Source organism: Capra hircus, chromosome 1 (genome assembly GCF_001704415.2).
Source record: "Capra hircus breed San Clemente chromosome 1, ASM170441v1, whole genome shotgun sequence".
In the NCBI taxonomy this organism is placed as follows: Eukaryota; Metazoa; Chordata; class Mammalia; order Artiodactyla; family Bovidae; genus Capra; species Capra hircus.
The window spans coordinates 99440969-99457884 of NC_030808.1; the positions used below are offsets into that span (position 1 = coordinate 99440969).

The window sequence follows — 16916 nt, forward strand, 5'->3', positions numbered from 1 at the left end:
TTATAAAAATGAGGATGTAGTATACATAGTTTGTAACCTGTTTTACAACCTAAAAAACATACAGGTAGTACATTTCTATGTTATTTAATATGAGTGTCCCCAGATATCAATATTTGTGACAACTCCTTAGGAATTATTATGTAGCTTTCTAAACATTCTCTTCTTTTAAATATCTAAACTGTGTACAAGTTTTAACTGGGAACATTTCTTTAAATACCTTCATGCATACGTGTTAGAATACCTGACCACATTCATCATTAGAATTATTTGAAACGGAGATGTTGAGTCAAAGTTTTGAAGGTCTCTGAGTCTTGCTAAATTGCTGTCTCAATGATGTGTGGGCTCTACCACCAGCAGGAAAGGGAAATGACTGTGTCTGAACCAACACTGCATGTTGTCATTGTCTTAAAATTGTTGCTCTGATAGACTGTCAGTGTTTTAAGTTGGACTTTTAAATTATTTGTGAGAATAAACATTTTTCACATGTTTATTAATCTTTAATAATTCAGTAACAAATTTGAAAGAGGTATCTGATGTCTGGTAGACTAATTCCCAATCCAGCTGTAAGAGAAGCATATTCCAGCCGTATCTTGAATAAACCCTATAGGCTATACTCACGATCGTACAGATAGCCTTCTCTGTTATTGAACCACTCTTCATTATAGAATGACTCTAATGGTAAGTCAGACCTATCCATCTGAACACACTCTGATCTTTCTTTATTCTTATGCTAGGGCAACAAAGAGCACTCTGTCTTTGGAGTGCTCCAGAGCACTCCATCTTCTATGATCTCACACATTTTTCTTTGGCTACCATTAAAAAAATATTTATGGTGAAAGGATTATTTATTAGAAGCCCGGGTAAAAGAATTAGTTGAGAAATGAAACATAAATTTCCATTAATTTCTCAGTAAGTTTGTATAAAACAGAAGGCACACTTACTGATTCTTAAACATATGAGATGATTATGTACTAAAGTCCATATTATTATTAGAGGGTAACTGATAGTATTATTGTATGCTTAATTTTCTAATTATTCTGCCAGGAGAGCTTATGTGGGAAAATAGGAGTAATTGTAAATATAAATAATTTAAGTATAAGATTAAAAAAAGAATATTAGAACTGACTGCATACACAGGTGCTTAGTCGTGTCCGACTCTGTGTGACCTTATGGACCGTAGCCCACCAGACTCCTCTGTCCATGAGATTCTTCATGCAAGAATACCAGAGCAGATTCTATGCCCTCCTCCAGGGTATGTTCCCAATCCAGGGATCAAATCATCTCCTGCATCGGCAGGCAGGTTCTTTACTGCTGAGCCGTTGGAGAAGCCCCAGAACTGACTTTTGGGAATATTGGAACACCTAATTTGAGTGGTAAATATTGTATTATTCTGTCCTAAAGTGATAGTAGTCAATACTTATTGAGCTCTTACTGTATGGTAGGCGTTGTTCTAAGGTTTTTATGGTTTAGCTCATTTAATCGTCACTATAATCCTTGGCTATGTATGGGTGTGAGAGTTGGAGCCTAAAGAAAGCTGAGAGCTGAAGAATTGAAGTTTTTGAACTGTGGTGTTGGAGAAGACTCTCAAGAGTCCCTTGGACTGCAAGGAGATCAAACCAGTCCATCCTAAAGGAAATCAACCCTGAATATTCATTGGAAGGACTGATGCTGAAGCTGAAGCTCCAATACTTTGGCCACCTGATGTGAAGAGCTGACTTACTGGAAAAGACCCTGATGCTGGGAAAGATTGAAGACAAGAGAAGGGGACACAGGAGGATGAGATGGTTGGATGGCATCACCAACACAATGGACATGAGTTTGAGCAAGCTCTGGGAGTTGGTGATGGGGAGGGAAGCCTGGTGTGCTGCAGTCCATGGTGTTGCAAAGAGTCAGACATGACTGAGCAACTGACTGAACAGAACTGAACTGATAATCCTTGGTGGTATCCACGGTTGTGATCTCCATTTCATAACTAGGAAAGCAAGACAGAAAAAAGTTAAGTGACTTATACACCATAAGAGGTGAGCCAGGGACCCCAAAGCAGGCTCCAGAGTCAATACGCTTTGCTGTTGCTCTCTTCTGCCTGTGCAACGATCAACATGTGACAGTACTGAAATTTTGTTGGTCTCTGAGTCAAGTGATCAAATGTTTTGTTAAGCACCTGCTATGGGTAAGCAACCACTCTAGGCACCTTCACTTCCTTTAATGCCCAATAGGGCACTTGGGAACTTGACACTCATCATTCCTCCCTTGTACAACCAGCACTGAGAGATGGGAAATATGGTCTCTCCTTCTCATAGAACTGATGGTGAGGATACCAGAGTCCATAGTAGGCCCTCATCTTGCATCACCCCATAAGACATTTTTGCAAAAGTTTTAAACTCTATCTATGCTCTTTATTAGCTTCCCAGGTAGAGAACCCCCAGGCTAGTGGTAAAGAACCACCACTTCCCCCGCCCCCCAGGAGATCCAAGAGATGTGGGTTCAATTCTTGGTTCAGGATGATCCCCTGGAGAAGGAAATGGCAACCCACTCCAGTATTCTTGCCTGGAGAATCCCATGGACAGAGAAGCCTGGCAGGTTACAGTCCATAGGGTTGCAAAGAGTTGAACACGACTGGAGAGACCAGCACATGCACACATTCTCTTTATTTGGCTTCCGAGGTGGCTCAGTGGTAAAGAATTTGCCTACCAATGCAGGTGAGGTGAGTTCAAACCCTGGGTCAGGAAGATCCCCTGGAGGAGGAAATGGAAACCCATTCCAATATTCTTGCCTGGAGAACTCCATGGACAGAGGAGCTTATAGCCCTGACAGGCTGCAATCCATAGGACTGCAAAGAGTCAGACACGACTGAGCATGCACACCTGCGTGCTGTTTATTACATCCTTTAGCTTCTTTGTATTTGTCCACTAGGAATACTGGAAACTTGGTAGTATTCATCTCTTTCCAGTTCCCTGTACATTTTCATAGTCACCGTTTTCCCAGAAGTCTAATGTCTTTGCAAATGAAGCAATAGGTTGGCCTTTGTGGTTTGGGGGAAAAGTTCTACCTACCTTCAGTCTTTTGGATGGCAAAGATTTCCTTTAAAAAAGTTATAATTCCAAATAATTTATGTAGATGCTCCCCCCAATCAAGGAAGTAGAGCTTAACTTTCCTCTTTATCTGCCTTCAGAGAGTATTGTGTAGACATTAAAGGAAAAAGTAACTTTGCTGAGACCTGGCAAGCAACCTTGGCCAGTTGATAAAGTTTACATCAAACAGTGGTAAGTCAGGTCAATAGTATGTGCCCTTGATAAACTGTGGGCTTCCCTGTGGCTTAGTTAGTAAAGAATCTGCCTTCAATGTGGGAGACCTGGATTCGATCCCTGGGTTGGGAAGATCCCCTGGAGAAGGGAAAGGCTACTCACTCCAGTATTCTGGCCTGGAGAATTCCATGGGGTCAAAAAGAGTCTGACAGGACTGAACGACTTTCACTTTCACTCTGATAAGTGGTAATGAACATAACACTTCACCTCTCTTATCTTTCTTCCAACAACTCATAATCCCCATCTAAGCATTAGAAAAGCATCAGACAAACCCAAATTGAAGGAGACTCTACCAAAAAACTGACAGGTGTTTCTTAAAGCTGTCAAGGTCATCTAAAACAAGCAAAATCTGAGAAATTGTTTTATACCAGAGGAAACTAAGGATTCAGAAAACTAAATGTGATGTGGGATCCTGGGACAGGAAAAGAGCAGTTAGAAAAAAGGGGAATCCTAATAAAATACTACTAATAATGTACCAGTATTGATTTTGAAATTGTGACAAATGGTAATATAAGATGTTAACAATAGGGAAAATTGGGTGAAGGGGTTCCAGAACTCTCTACTGTCTTTACAAATTTTCTGTTAATCTATAACTAGTCTACAATGGAAAGTTTACTTTTAAGCTCATTAAATTTGAGAGATAAAGTCAACTAGGATAGAGGAAAAGGAAGGAGGGAAATTAATGTTTATTGAATACTATTATTTATTAGACACATCACTCAGCATTCATCCTTCTTACCTCCTTTAACATCACAATAAGAATTACATGCAGAGCGGGAAATTGAGGCTGAGAGGATAAGAAACATCTCAAGGGTCTATGAAAAAGTGAAAGTGTTAATCACTCAGTCGTGTCCAACTCTGCGACCCTGGGAACTGTAGACTGCCAGGCTCCTCTGTCCATGGAATTCTCCAGATCAGAATACTGGAGCGGGTTGCCATTCCTTTCTCCAGGCAATCTTTCCAGTCCAGGGATCGAACGCGTGTCTCCTGCATTGCAGGCAGATTATTTACCATTACGCGTGTCTCCTGCATTGCAGGCAGATTATTTACCATTTGAACCACCAGGGAAGCCCCGGAGTTCTATAGCTGTTCAGTATGTAACAAAATTGGGAATAAAGATTAGAAGGGGGAGTAGTAATCACAAAGGGTTAAAGGATGCAAAGAAAGGAGGCAGAAGGAAGAGGGCAGTCCCTGTGACTCTCAACAATTTTGTGAAAATAAGGATGTTTTCTGACCAGACGCTTTCCAAGAAAACAATAATTTTTGGCAACATGACTTGTAGCTGTTAAGGCTGAGGTCTATGACAGTAAATGTTAAATATATTTGAAATCATTTCCTGTTTGCTGACTGGAATTATATACCACCATGTAATGGTTTTACTTCCTGTATTTTATTGATAAAAACTTTTTCTGTGGATTTAAGCTAATCTAAAGTTTTCATGTAGATTCATATGACAAGCCTCAAAAATACTGAGTTATTTTTTTCTTTTTTGCATTTTGGATACCATAAGTGAAGATGCAGGCATAATGATGGATAAAAGAACTTTTGATCAATAACACTAATTAGCCCATATAATTTACACATAGGGCAAGGATAGTGTGCATTTCTGTGACATTTTGAGGACGGGACTTTTGCTTAACTGACTCTCCTTCTGGGACCTTTGCTTAACTGGCTTCTCCTTCTCTGTGACTCTTCCTCTTTTATACCATCACCTGGCTAGGCCTTTTACTCAAAAATGTAACTTGATTAGTGTAAACAAATGTCACTACTTAAGTCTGCAGGATAGAGATTTTTGTTGTTGTTGTTAAAGGTATATATTTACAGCCAGAAAGTGTCTGTTCATCCTTTGTGGTTGATTTTTATTTCATCATAAATTGTTTTCTTCTAGTGTCAGACCTTCAGAAGTCATAAACTTAGGTGTGAAATATATGGAAAGAAATGTTTATAAGAAAAAAACACATGACCTTTACAATGGCGGAATTATACAAAAATCATGCAGTAAGTTATCACTGTTGATATATTTTTATTATGTTATTATTTTATAGATCATTACAAAGAAAACAAATAACTATGCTATGTGCCAGGAATATTGGTGGTGGTGGTTTAGTCACTAAGTTGTGACCAACTCTTGCAGCCCCCAGTGGACTGTTGTTTGCCAGACTTCTCTGTCCATGGGATTTCCCATGCAAGAATACTGGAGTAGGTTGCCATTTCTTTCCCCAGGGGATCTTCTTGACTCGGATTGAACCAGGAATGTTGGTATTTCATAATGAACCTGAATAAGGTCTTGTGATCTCCATTGAATAAAGGGAAGACAAAGAGGTTCAGAGATGTTGAGTGACTTCTCCAAGCCTTCACAATCAACAAGTGGCAGAAGTGTAAAGTCTAAGCCAGAAAACATGTGGAAAGTGCCCAGTATAGTTTCCAGAATAGAGTTGGCACTGAAATGTTAATTTTCTCCCCTAAGTGTTTAAAAGATAAAAATAAAATTAAAACTTTTTTTTCTCTCAGAAAGCCCCAAACCACACAGAACAGTGTATTTTTTATTTTTATTTTTTAGTTTTGGCAGACTAGATAAAGAATTATTTTAAAAACTAATTAAAACAAAAAAATTATTATCATACTAAAGTGTATTATTTAGACGAGTAAGCTCCATCATATAACAAGAATATTTCACTCACTACAAATCTTTTGTCACCTTATGTCCAAGGGGGTGCTGCACTTTCATAGAGCAAATATGCTAATTTCTGTTGAAATTTTTGCTGTCAAAAGATACATTATTATTTGTTAATAGTCAATGCATATTTATAAACTAATCTGCTCCATAGGGGTTTTGCCAAGATTACATGAAATAATTATATGTGAAGCACTTAGTGCTTGGCATATTATAAAAACTCAATACAATTTTATTACTAATATTATTAATTATTATTAGTATTATACCTTGGAGCACAACTTTTGGAATGATATATGTTTGAGTAGATGTCCAAAGTCTGCCATTTACCAATGATACTTTACAGGTTGTGAATATTTCTCCTTTGGTTTGACATACACTTGTTCTCAAAGTATGTTCTCTGGTCTACCAGAATTAGCATCACTGGAAACTTAGAAAGGTAAATTCTGGGGCCCTATGCCCACCCACTGGAGAAGGAAATGGCAGCCCACTCCAATATTCTTGCCTGGAAAATCCTATGGGCAGAGGAGCCTGGCGGGCTCAGTCCATCAGATTGGAAACAGTCGGACATGGCTGAGCAACCAAGCCTCCCCACCCAACTAAATCAGAAACAGGAGCGGTGCAAGTGGTTTATGCTTGAACAAGCCCCGCAGATGACTCTGATATCTGGTATGGTTTGAGAATCACTGACATAGCTTGTCTCTGAGTAGATGCTGGTTACAAGACAACAGAATGACAAAAGCAGTTTTTACCCTAGAGCTAACAATCAAGAACACACAGAATCACATCTTTCTAATTAACCATTTTAGTTCCTCAACCTGGGATCCAACCCATGGCCCCTGCAGTGGAAGCAGAAAGTCTTAACCATTGGCCTGCCAGGGAAGTGCCTAGAGTCCTGACTTGAATTAAGTTTTTGCAGACTCTATTCCATTTGCAAGGGGCTTCCCCAGTGGCTTAGCAGGTAAAGAATCCACCTGCAATGCAGGAGACACAGGAGCCTTGGGTTCAAGCACTGGTTGGAGAGATCCCCTAGAGAGGGAAATGGCACCCAGCCCAGTATTCTTGCCTGAAAAATCCCATGGACAGAGGAGTCTGGTGAGCTATGGTCCATGGGGTTGCAAAAAGTCAGACATGTCTTAGCGACTAAGCACACAAGCATTCCATTATCCATTTATCTCATGAAGCAAAAAAAAAAAACCAAACAAAAAAAACCAACTTTCCACTCTGTCCAAGACTGTGCTTGTAAAGCCACAGTTACAAGTCTTCCTTCTCATTATCTCATCATGTGAATCATAGATATACTAACACAGCCCTGGTTTACATTATAGCACAATGAAATTGTACCTGCATATTCAAAATTTTAGATATGTTGTTAAATTAAATACTGGAAAATAGGTTTCACCTCACAAAGCCTGCACTTTTCTTGCAGAAAAAAAGAGAAAAGGGTTTTTTTCCAAAATTGCAGAATACTCATTTTCAAGGGAAGATCACAAAAGAATACAAAATGAAAAATAAATGAATGGGGAGTCTTGAGTTTCTTTTCGTCCCTTTGAATAAAAGGACCATGGCTTTATCTTGAACAGCTGTGTTTGGAGGGTTTGCTGATCACTGCAGCTGTACCAGCTGAGTAACAGGAAGGTTAAATTAAAAAAAAAAAAAAAAAGAAGTTAACTTGGAAATGTGCTAGCTCTTTCTGAGGAATTAATGATATTGTACTTTTTTTTTTCCCCCATCCTCCCTTAAAACCTGCTGTTGTGAAGGCAGTTTTAGGTCATTAAGCATTGGAACGTTGAAAGAGCTACCTGAAGTGAATAAACCAGCTTTTCTTCTAGACCCTGAGAAATACTTTAGGGAAGGCCCAGAGGAGCAGTGTCCCCAAATTCCAGAGTTTCCATCACTTTCTGAAAGTAAGTCCTCAACCACTGTACCACTTCCATCCTTTCTCCCCAGGAAACTCAACCGATAAAGAAAACAAAATGGAGAAACATGAAGGTGACACGTGTTCGCCTTGTAGATGGCGGTGAAATGAAGTGTGGTTTGACTGTTAAGATTTATAGCTTAGTTGCTGGTCAGTGCTCACAGAAAGGACAGCTAATGGGCTGAAATACATAAAAGGAATATTTTTATTTTGCCACTTTTCTGAAGTCAGAAAGCCATAAATAATATGATTCTGCTATGAATGAGAACCCTTCCCCCCTGCCAATAATCTGAATTTTCAAATCTGATACCAGAGAAAGAGACATCCTAAGGCTGCTTCTGAACAGAATCTCTGACAATCTGGGTTTGTTCTTTTCATGTGAAACTCTATAAATGGCGGCTACTTAAATTGTATTGTCTTAGAGCCTTCCAGCTGCAATGCTAGGCTAATGGGATGAGAGGAAAAGAAAGCTTATCTTAGAACATAGAAGTGAATGGTCTCTGAACATTTGGAAACAAGATGTGCAAAAGAATGCTCTATTTTTTTCAGATTGTTATAGGCTTCCAAGTTTCTAAGAACTTAAAGAGTAATTCTGTACAAACATCCTACCCGCAAAGAGGGACGCAACGGGAGTGCAGGCGATACAACCTGCTACTCGGCTAGGCACGCGGAAAGCATATGGACACCGCAGGGAACTCATTTAAAATAATTAATGAAAAGAGACATTTTCAGCTTGTAGTAGTCAAAAGATCAGAACTGCACTCTAACCATCTGAGATCTGTGGTTTTAAACTTTTCAAATCCTCTGAGATTGGGATTCAATCCTTGAGAAATAATAACCCTTGTAGGAAGGAGGCGTTTATGCTTACACTTGAGGACGTTTAAGCCTCTTGTCTCTGCTTGCTTCCCTATTACAGCTGGTCAACATTTGTTTGTTTGTTTGTTTTTAATTCCACTTGTAAGCAAGGTACAGCTGCCATTCCTCACCACTGTATTTCCACTCTAGTTATTATCAGCTTCCTTTGCTTTTTCTCAGTTTCTCTTTTTTAAATCTAGCATTTATTTGCTCTCAGGAGGATCATCTGTGATACCTGCTCATTTCCCTTTAAAAACATGAATCCATAAATGGTAGGGCTTTAAATAACTTTTAGTTCATTCGACAGGGCTTTCAGTCTATCAGCCAATTGCTTTTTCCCCAGGATGATTCATTTTCAAGAATAAACATGGGAGGACGTATCTTGTACTGCTGAGTCACAGGTGGAAGAGAATTTGGGGAACAGTGAGTAAGAAAAGATCCAGGGAGCCAGAACAAAGTGTAAAGGCAGTTCAGACATAGAACATGTACCCAGGAGGAAACCAAGATGGAGCAGAGTCAGAATTGAGGCAAGAGAAATAGGAGAGGAAGAATGCAGAAACCTGAGAGTCAGGAAGTAGGAGAAAGAAATGATGAGCGCAGCAAATGATTCTCCTCAGACCCAGGAGCTCCTGTGTTTTTGAGGAGCCTTGCACATTCTGCAGCAGGAAAATTCTCCTTTGTTTTCAGACAACTGCTCGTCATGGGCAGGGAGGATGTGTAAGGGAAGGTGAGGGTGAATGACTGGTTGGAAATACCAAAAATGCAAAGAAACCTCTAATACATTTTCAAAGTTCAAAGAGAATTTTTTCTCCCAGATAATATAATTTTTCTTGTAATTTCCACACGATTTAAAAAAGATGCTTGCTTTCTTTTGCTCTTCTATTTTATTCTTCAGCTTTTCTTTCTTTGCTCCCTTCTAAATATTTCTACTCATCTGCTTTCTCTACAAGGAAAACAGTTCCTTTTTGAAAAAGTTTCACCAACTTGAGAGAGAGACAGATATAAACTATTGAGGGTGACGGAACGCATGACGCATGACACCACAAATGGCTTCTGTGGAAGCACCAGGCAAGAAGGCAGATTAAGTCTGTGCTGTGTTGTGCTTCACTCATGGCCAACCCTTGGTGATCCCATGGACTGTAGCCTGGCAGGCTCTTCTGTCCATGGGATGGAACCCAGGGATCGAATCCAGGTCTCCTGCATTGCAGGAGGATTCTTTATGGTCTGAGCCACCTGCCTGGGGCATAATGCTTCCCAGGTGGCCTTAGAGGTAAAGAACCCACCTGCTAATACAACAGATGTAAGAGAAGCAGGTTCAATCCCTGGGTCAGGAAGAACCCCTGCAGGAGGCAATGGCCAATCCACTCCAGCATTCTTGCCTGGAGAAACCCATGGATAGAGGAGCCTGGAAGGCTATAGTCCATGGGATCCCAAAGAGTTGGATATGACTGAGGTGACTTAGCACACATGGGGCATCAGAAAGAATTAGTTCAAATTTCCTCTGACTAGTAGTGTTAGTTGCTCAGTCATGTCTAACTCTTTGCGATCCCATGGACTATAGCCTGCCAGGCTCCTCTGTCCATGGGTTTCTCCAGGCAAGAATGCTGGAGTGGATTGCCATTCCTTTTCCCACAGAATCTTCCTGACCCAGAGACTGAACCTGGGTCTCCTGCATTGCAGGCAGATTCTTTACCATTTGAGCTACAGGGAAGACCCTGTGGACTTAAAATGGGTAGGAGTTCAAAGGGTGAGGAAGGAGAAGAGGAAGTCTAGACCAAAGAAACGTAAGGAAAAACGTAAGGAAATCAGGAGTGAAGTTGGGCAGATGTCCAAATGATTTCAAGCTGGCTGCAGTGGGTGACTTCAGACAGTGTCGTGGTGACTGAGTTTGACACAGATGAATAGAGTTGAGTTTGGAAGGTGTTGAGTTTGAGGTACTGGTGTGCTAGTTAGAAACAAAGGTCTGGAGAATGCCCCAGGATTGTCACATGCTCTGCATAATAATGGTCTTCAGCTAGCTGATACAGAAATCATGTCTGCTCATGTGTGTATTTAGCCTCCCCGGTGAATAGTGAATGCCTTCTCTGCTGGCACTTGTGCTGAATGGTGAAGGGACAGAGCTGACATGTAGAGGGACAGCCTTCAAAGTTCTTGAAGATTAGTTGGGGAAATAGATAAGGAAACAAATCATTATGTTGCAGGAAAGGGGACCTCTTCCAGGGCCTGAGAGTGGGCTCTTGTCTAATACTCAGAAATGAATTGTCTGAGGAGACATGTGTGCTGACAAAGGAAGAGACTTTATTAGGAAGGTGTGCCCAGGTGGAGGGCAGGAGGGTAAGGGAACCCAGGAAGACGGCCTTGCCATTTGGCTCAAAGTGGTCTTATGGTAATGGGATTAATTTCCGGGTTGCCTCTGGCCAATCATTCTGACTCAAGGTCCTTCCTGGTGGCATGTGCATCACTCAGCCAAGATGAGTTCCAGTGGGAAGGATTCTGGGAGGGTGGAAGAATATATGGACCGGCGTCTCCTTTAGACCTTCCCTGTTGATGGTGGCTTGTTGGTTCCATGTTCCTTACCAGGACTTATGGTTATTATGGTGCTTGGCCAGGGTGGGTGGTTTTAGTTAGTGTTTCCCCCTGGCAATTATGTTTTATAGCAGAGGCTATAATAGTGGTAAGCCCTGGGCACTGTGGGACCACATGAAGATTCATAGATGATTCTCCAGAGAAACCAGATCATGCCTGAGCTAAATAGTAAAAGTTAAATCAATATTATTCAGATTTAAAAAAAAGGAGTATATATTTCTTGCAAAGGAGCAGTGTATGCAAGGATAAGGTGGTATGAGCAAGATGGATGGTGTGTGCTTAGGGAGCTATGTGTAGCCCCTTTAAATGGCTGGGTTCTAGAAGGAACATGAGAATTAAGGCTAGAGAGGCAAATGGAAGCCAAAGCATAGAGCGCTTGGCTTGCTGTGCTAAGGACTTTGGTATTTATTTTACCAGAAATGAGGAGACATTGGAATGTTTTAGTCAACTGTTCTGAATTATCCCATTTTATCTCTTCTATTAATTCTTCAGTTTTTACATCAATTTGTTTTAATCATTATCCTTTTAATGATTATGATAAAGGTCACAATACTCTTTCTTGTGTCCTTTAGTTCTTCTTGGGGTACTAGGCTTCCAACTAGGATTACTTTCCTTCATTCAGAACGCTCTGCAGTAGTTCTTATGTCTGACGGGTCTGATGGTTAATCATTTTCCAGGCTTTTTGTTTCTGAAAGATGTGTTTATTTCATTTTGTCTTTGAAAGGATATTTTCACTGGATTTAAAACTCTAGATAGCAGTATTTTAAAGATATTATATCATTGCTTCCTTGCTCCCATTGTTTCTGTTTATAAAGTTCCACTCTTCATACTATTGTTACTTCTTTGAATGTAATATTTTTTTCTGACTTTTAAAGGTTTTTCTCTTTATGCTTGGTTTTTAGCAGCTTTATCATGCTGGGCATAAATACACTTTTCTCAGTATCTATACTGCTTGGGGTTGATAGGAATTTTTGAATGCATCTTTCTTCAATGTTGGATAATTCTCAGCTATTATCTTTATTTCTTTTCAATCATCACTTTCCAGTCCTGCTGGGATTGCTATTACACATATTTTGGACTTTAATTATATCACAAATGTTTCCTGTGTTCTTATATTTCCACTTTGTTTTCCTCTCTGGGCTTCATTTTGGATATGTTATATTGATTTATCTTTGCATTCACTAATCCTGTCTCCTTTGCAAGTCTTTTAAACCTATGATATCAGTTTCCATTGTTAGATTATATTTATATATGTGTGCATACATACATACATTCAGTTCTAAAATGCCATTTAAATCATATATATATTCTAATTCTCAGTTGAAAATACTTATTACTTATGTTTTAAATTACTTTATGTCATCCATTTTGTCCAAATATTCTCTGTTTTCTTTAACATATTTATAATTTAAAGTCCTGGCCTGCTGACATCAATATCTGGATGATCCTTGGATCTGCTTCTAATATCTATTTTTCCTTTTTGGTCACTGGTCACATTTTATTTCTTTCTTGCAAGTCCTATAATTTTATACATTTTCTGGCACAGTTTTTTTTAATTGTATGACAGAAATTGTGTAAAAGATCTATAGGTAATGAAATTAATGTTATTTTCTTTCCTTAGTTGGGCGAACAGCATGAAGTGTGACTCATGTTAATTCAGTTAGGAACTGAGTTCAGTCAGAGCCGGGTTATGGCTGCAGTTAGACTTTGATTACTTTCAGTTTCAAATGTTTGTTTAAGGCCTCTCACGGTAGTGTAGTCACTGTCTTCGAAGCACTATAAGACTGCGGGAAATGTTCATCTGCCTCCCCAGTCCAATTCACGGCCTCCCACTCCATCCCAGCACTCAGATTGAGTCCTGTGGGGAACCCTGGGCACAGTTACAAAGTTCCTCTGGATTTCAGTCCGCCACATCAACCCACACGGTCATCCAAAGCTCTTCTGATTTTCCTTTCCCTTTAGAAAAGTCTCTTTGTCTGTGCAAATCTGTTTCTTAGCAGCGCCTGGACAGGATTAATCCCCAGAGGGAAGAAAAGATTTGGCAATCTCAGCTCACCTGAGAAGGTTCTACCGTCTCATGTATTTTAATTTGGTAATCTTTGTTTCCATAGCCCTCTTATGGCTTTAAGAATATCATTTCTGTAATTTACCTTTTTTTTCTTCTATCTAGTCTAGTGAGAAGGATGACCTGGGGCTACTTATATCCTCCCCAGAAACAAAATTCCTTTTGAAATCTTGAAACAGGAAAATGCCATGTCCAGGTTTGCATTTTAGAAAGCTTTCTGGAAACTGTGTGGTGGATGCATTATAATGGGGCTAAACTGAAGGCAGCAGATGTATCAGAGTTGTGGTAACTTGTATGACATCAACTACCTGCTTTTCCACATTCACTTTGCCTTTTACTAGTTGTTTATATCTGGATAAATTATATAACCTACAAATTCTCAGTTTTCTCATCTGTTGAATGGGAGCAGTGGTGCCTGGAGTTGTATGGATTAATTTTAGCAGTGACTAGCCATTAATAAGCATAAATGGTAACTATTATTATTTTGAAGATAAGGAGACCCTGAAAGGAAGTAACTAATTTGAGGAGTGTTGCAGAGATAAATGAAAGGATTATGTGCCCTGGTGAGATGTTAAGACATGTATGATTGTCAGGTTTCTAGCTTGGATAACTGTGTCAATAAAAGAGGCAGTTATTGAGAGAGGGCTTATAGGAGGAAGAGACGGTATAGAGTTAGTTTCAGACTATGTTGAGAAAGAGGTACGTGTGGGTCATCGACCAAGGAAAGTTAGCACTTTTCCAAGAAACTGTCTATAGTAGGGAGGAAAGACAAAGACCAATAACTGAAAAGCCACTATAAGTCAGGAGAACTACAGTCAAGGCATGTTTTAGAATTAGTTTTATTTTTTAGTTCATTTTTTTCTTCTAATTTTAGATAGAATATATGCACATTGTAAAACCCTGGCTAGTAAGAAGTAAAGATATTCTAAAGAACACAGCAATAGGGAGTCTAAAGAGCAGCCACTACTTCCAGGCCTGAGTTAGATGGGGAAGATGCCCGCTAGAGCTGAGACCCAGACCTTGCGGGAGTGGGTTCATCCTCGTTTTATTGGATGGCAAGGTGGCAGAGCTGCAGGTGGAATTTGCAGAAATCTGTCCTCAGATTCTCTCCCATCCACAGGGGGTGCAGAACTCACTGCAGAGCCATGAAGGGGATGAGGGGAGGCTGTCACAGGGAGGAATCACACTGGTGGCCTTCCCCTTGCCTCCTGGGGTATTATGGAAAGTCGTTCACTGGATGGTGGCACACAGGTGGCTCTCTGCAGCAGTCACCTGAGAGCGTGACAAGGGAAGCTGCTGGTTCTGGAGAAGCCATACTTGCATAACAAGAGTCTGGAGCTGGAGGAGACACGAGAGGAGCTGGGTCCTGGGGAAGCCATGATGTAGGTGTCTAGGCTGGAGGAGCAGCCCTGTAGGAGGCTGGTGAGAAGCACCCACTTAGAGAGAAATCCAGTGTCCCTCTAGTGCCCTCTAGTGACAGAGCTCAGCATCATCCCAGCTGTTAAAGGAGAGCATTTACAGGACTCTGGCCCATTATCACCTGGTGCTTAGTGGTAAAGAACCTGCCTGCCAATGCAGGAGACCTAAGAGATGTAGGTTCTATCCCTGGGTCTGGAAGATCCCCTGGAGGAGGGCATGGCAACCCATTCCAGTATTCTTACCTGGAAAATCCCATGGACAGAGGAACCTGGAGGGCTACAGTTCAAGGGTGGCAAAGAGTCAGACACGGCTGAAGCGACTTAGCATGCTGGCACAGACCATTATAACACAGCAAGCAGTGAAGGATAGAATGGGAACTGAGGAGCAAAACATTGGTAGTTGGCATAGTACCCTGTTCCCTGGCTATTCATGCTTTTTATTCCACTCCTGTTCTTCACATTATTTGGTAAACTTTGAAATCACAGTCATTATTCCTACTAAGTTATAAGGTGTCAATGGTTATGGTTGTCTTTTGAATAAAACCTGGAAGACTCAAAGCAATAAAGATATAGTAAGGACCAAATTTCTAGCATAAGCATGGCTTCGAATCAAGACTACCATTTGCTACCTGTATGACCTTGATCAGGTCAATTAAACTCTCTATGCCTTAGTTTCTTCAACTAAAAATAAGCATCATATTTGTTACCCTCCCCATAATGTTGTTGTGAACATTAGCACAGAGCCTGTCACCTAATCAAGGTTTAATACATTTTTTTAATTGATGATATTATTATATCATCAATAAATAGGTTTATGACATAGGGATTATTATTGCCCCTATTTACTATATAAAGGGTCTCTGGCATAGACTCTATGGCATAGAAGAAGAGTTTAAATAATTTATCTAGTTTTGCATAACCAGTAAAAGGTGGATTATAGTTGAGAAGAATCCATGTTATTCAGACAGGTGTCCATGTTATTAATATTTCCAGATGCAGCCCCTCTTGTTCAAATAGTGATGAAATCACAATCCCTGGGCAACCTATTCTTATGATGATTTATAAAGCCAGCTATTTCACTTAATATTGCCTGTTTTTATCACTTTCATTTAAAATTGTTTGTCCCCTTTTTCATAGGAGGCTATTGAATTTGAAAATGACTATTATAAATGACACTTAAAAAATTTCTTAAAAAATCTCAATTAAAAAATCTTAAAAAAACTCAATCACCAATATAGTCCCCCCTCCACATTATCATTACAGAGTCTACCTTAAGTCTTTGCACTGCATTTTACATACATTCTTGAAATCTCCATAATTACAGTGTTTGGAAGGTTATTTGGGGATTGTATGATGAGAGGCATTTTGCCAGACTTACTTTCAACACTCTAAACTATTATTTTGGAACTTGGGACAGTTTTCAAACACTTCGTAACCCCCAGGTGACTTTTTAATCTTACCTACTGGGTTTTTCAGTGTTCTTCTGTATTTTCTTTCTTTCCCTTTCAAGTTGAAACATCTTTCACAATCTCTCTTTAGCTTCCAAGTTGTTCCCTGTGGGTTCTCAAACAGCTTGAAACCCCTTTTTGATTTGCTTTATTCAAAAAACTGGAAGCTACTTAGAAGTGTCTCTGGGTCAGAGTTTGTCAATAAATTCCCCAGAAGTCATTCAAATTGTACTTATAACATCTCTAAAACTGCCAGGGTAGAGAAAATGCTGCATTAATGATACCTCGGGTGAGTTGTTTTGTTGTTGTTGTTGTTCTGTCAAAGACAAAATGCACAGGATAAGGTAAGAGATAACTGTATTGAAGCTATTGCAAGATGAAGAATATTCACTCAAAAGGAATATCTCAAAAAAGGAAGGGGGCTTGAGCTGTTATAGAGACAGGTCAAGGAATCCATGAGTCTTATCAGACTTGTGAGGAGGGTGGAGAAGGCCTTATCGCAGAAGGAGAGAGAAAAGAGTGGTTCTTTGCCAGAGAAAACAGAGGTTCATCTGTTTCCAGAACATGAGAGAATGTGACTTTCTTAACTGCCTTCATGTTCTGGTTTTACAGGATTCAGGTAAGGTTCAACGTTGTTAGCCACCTCA

The 16916-nt window shown here is 39.9% G+C and overlaps 1 protein-coding gene across 1 annotated transcript in view; it reads left to right on the forward strand.

Moving 5' to 3' along the window:
• Nucleotides 1–16916, forward strand: part of WDR49 (WD repeat domain 49) — a 164783-nt gene that overhangs the window by 134389 nt on the left and 13478 nt on the right. Inside the window, exons 17-18 of the mRNA XM_005675370.3 lie at nt 5194–5303; nt 7740–7886. Coding sequence (XP_005675427.3) covers nt 5194–5303; nt 7740–7886 — 257 coding nt within the window. The remainder of the gene's footprint in view (nt 1–5193; nt 5304–7739; nt 7887–16916) is intronic.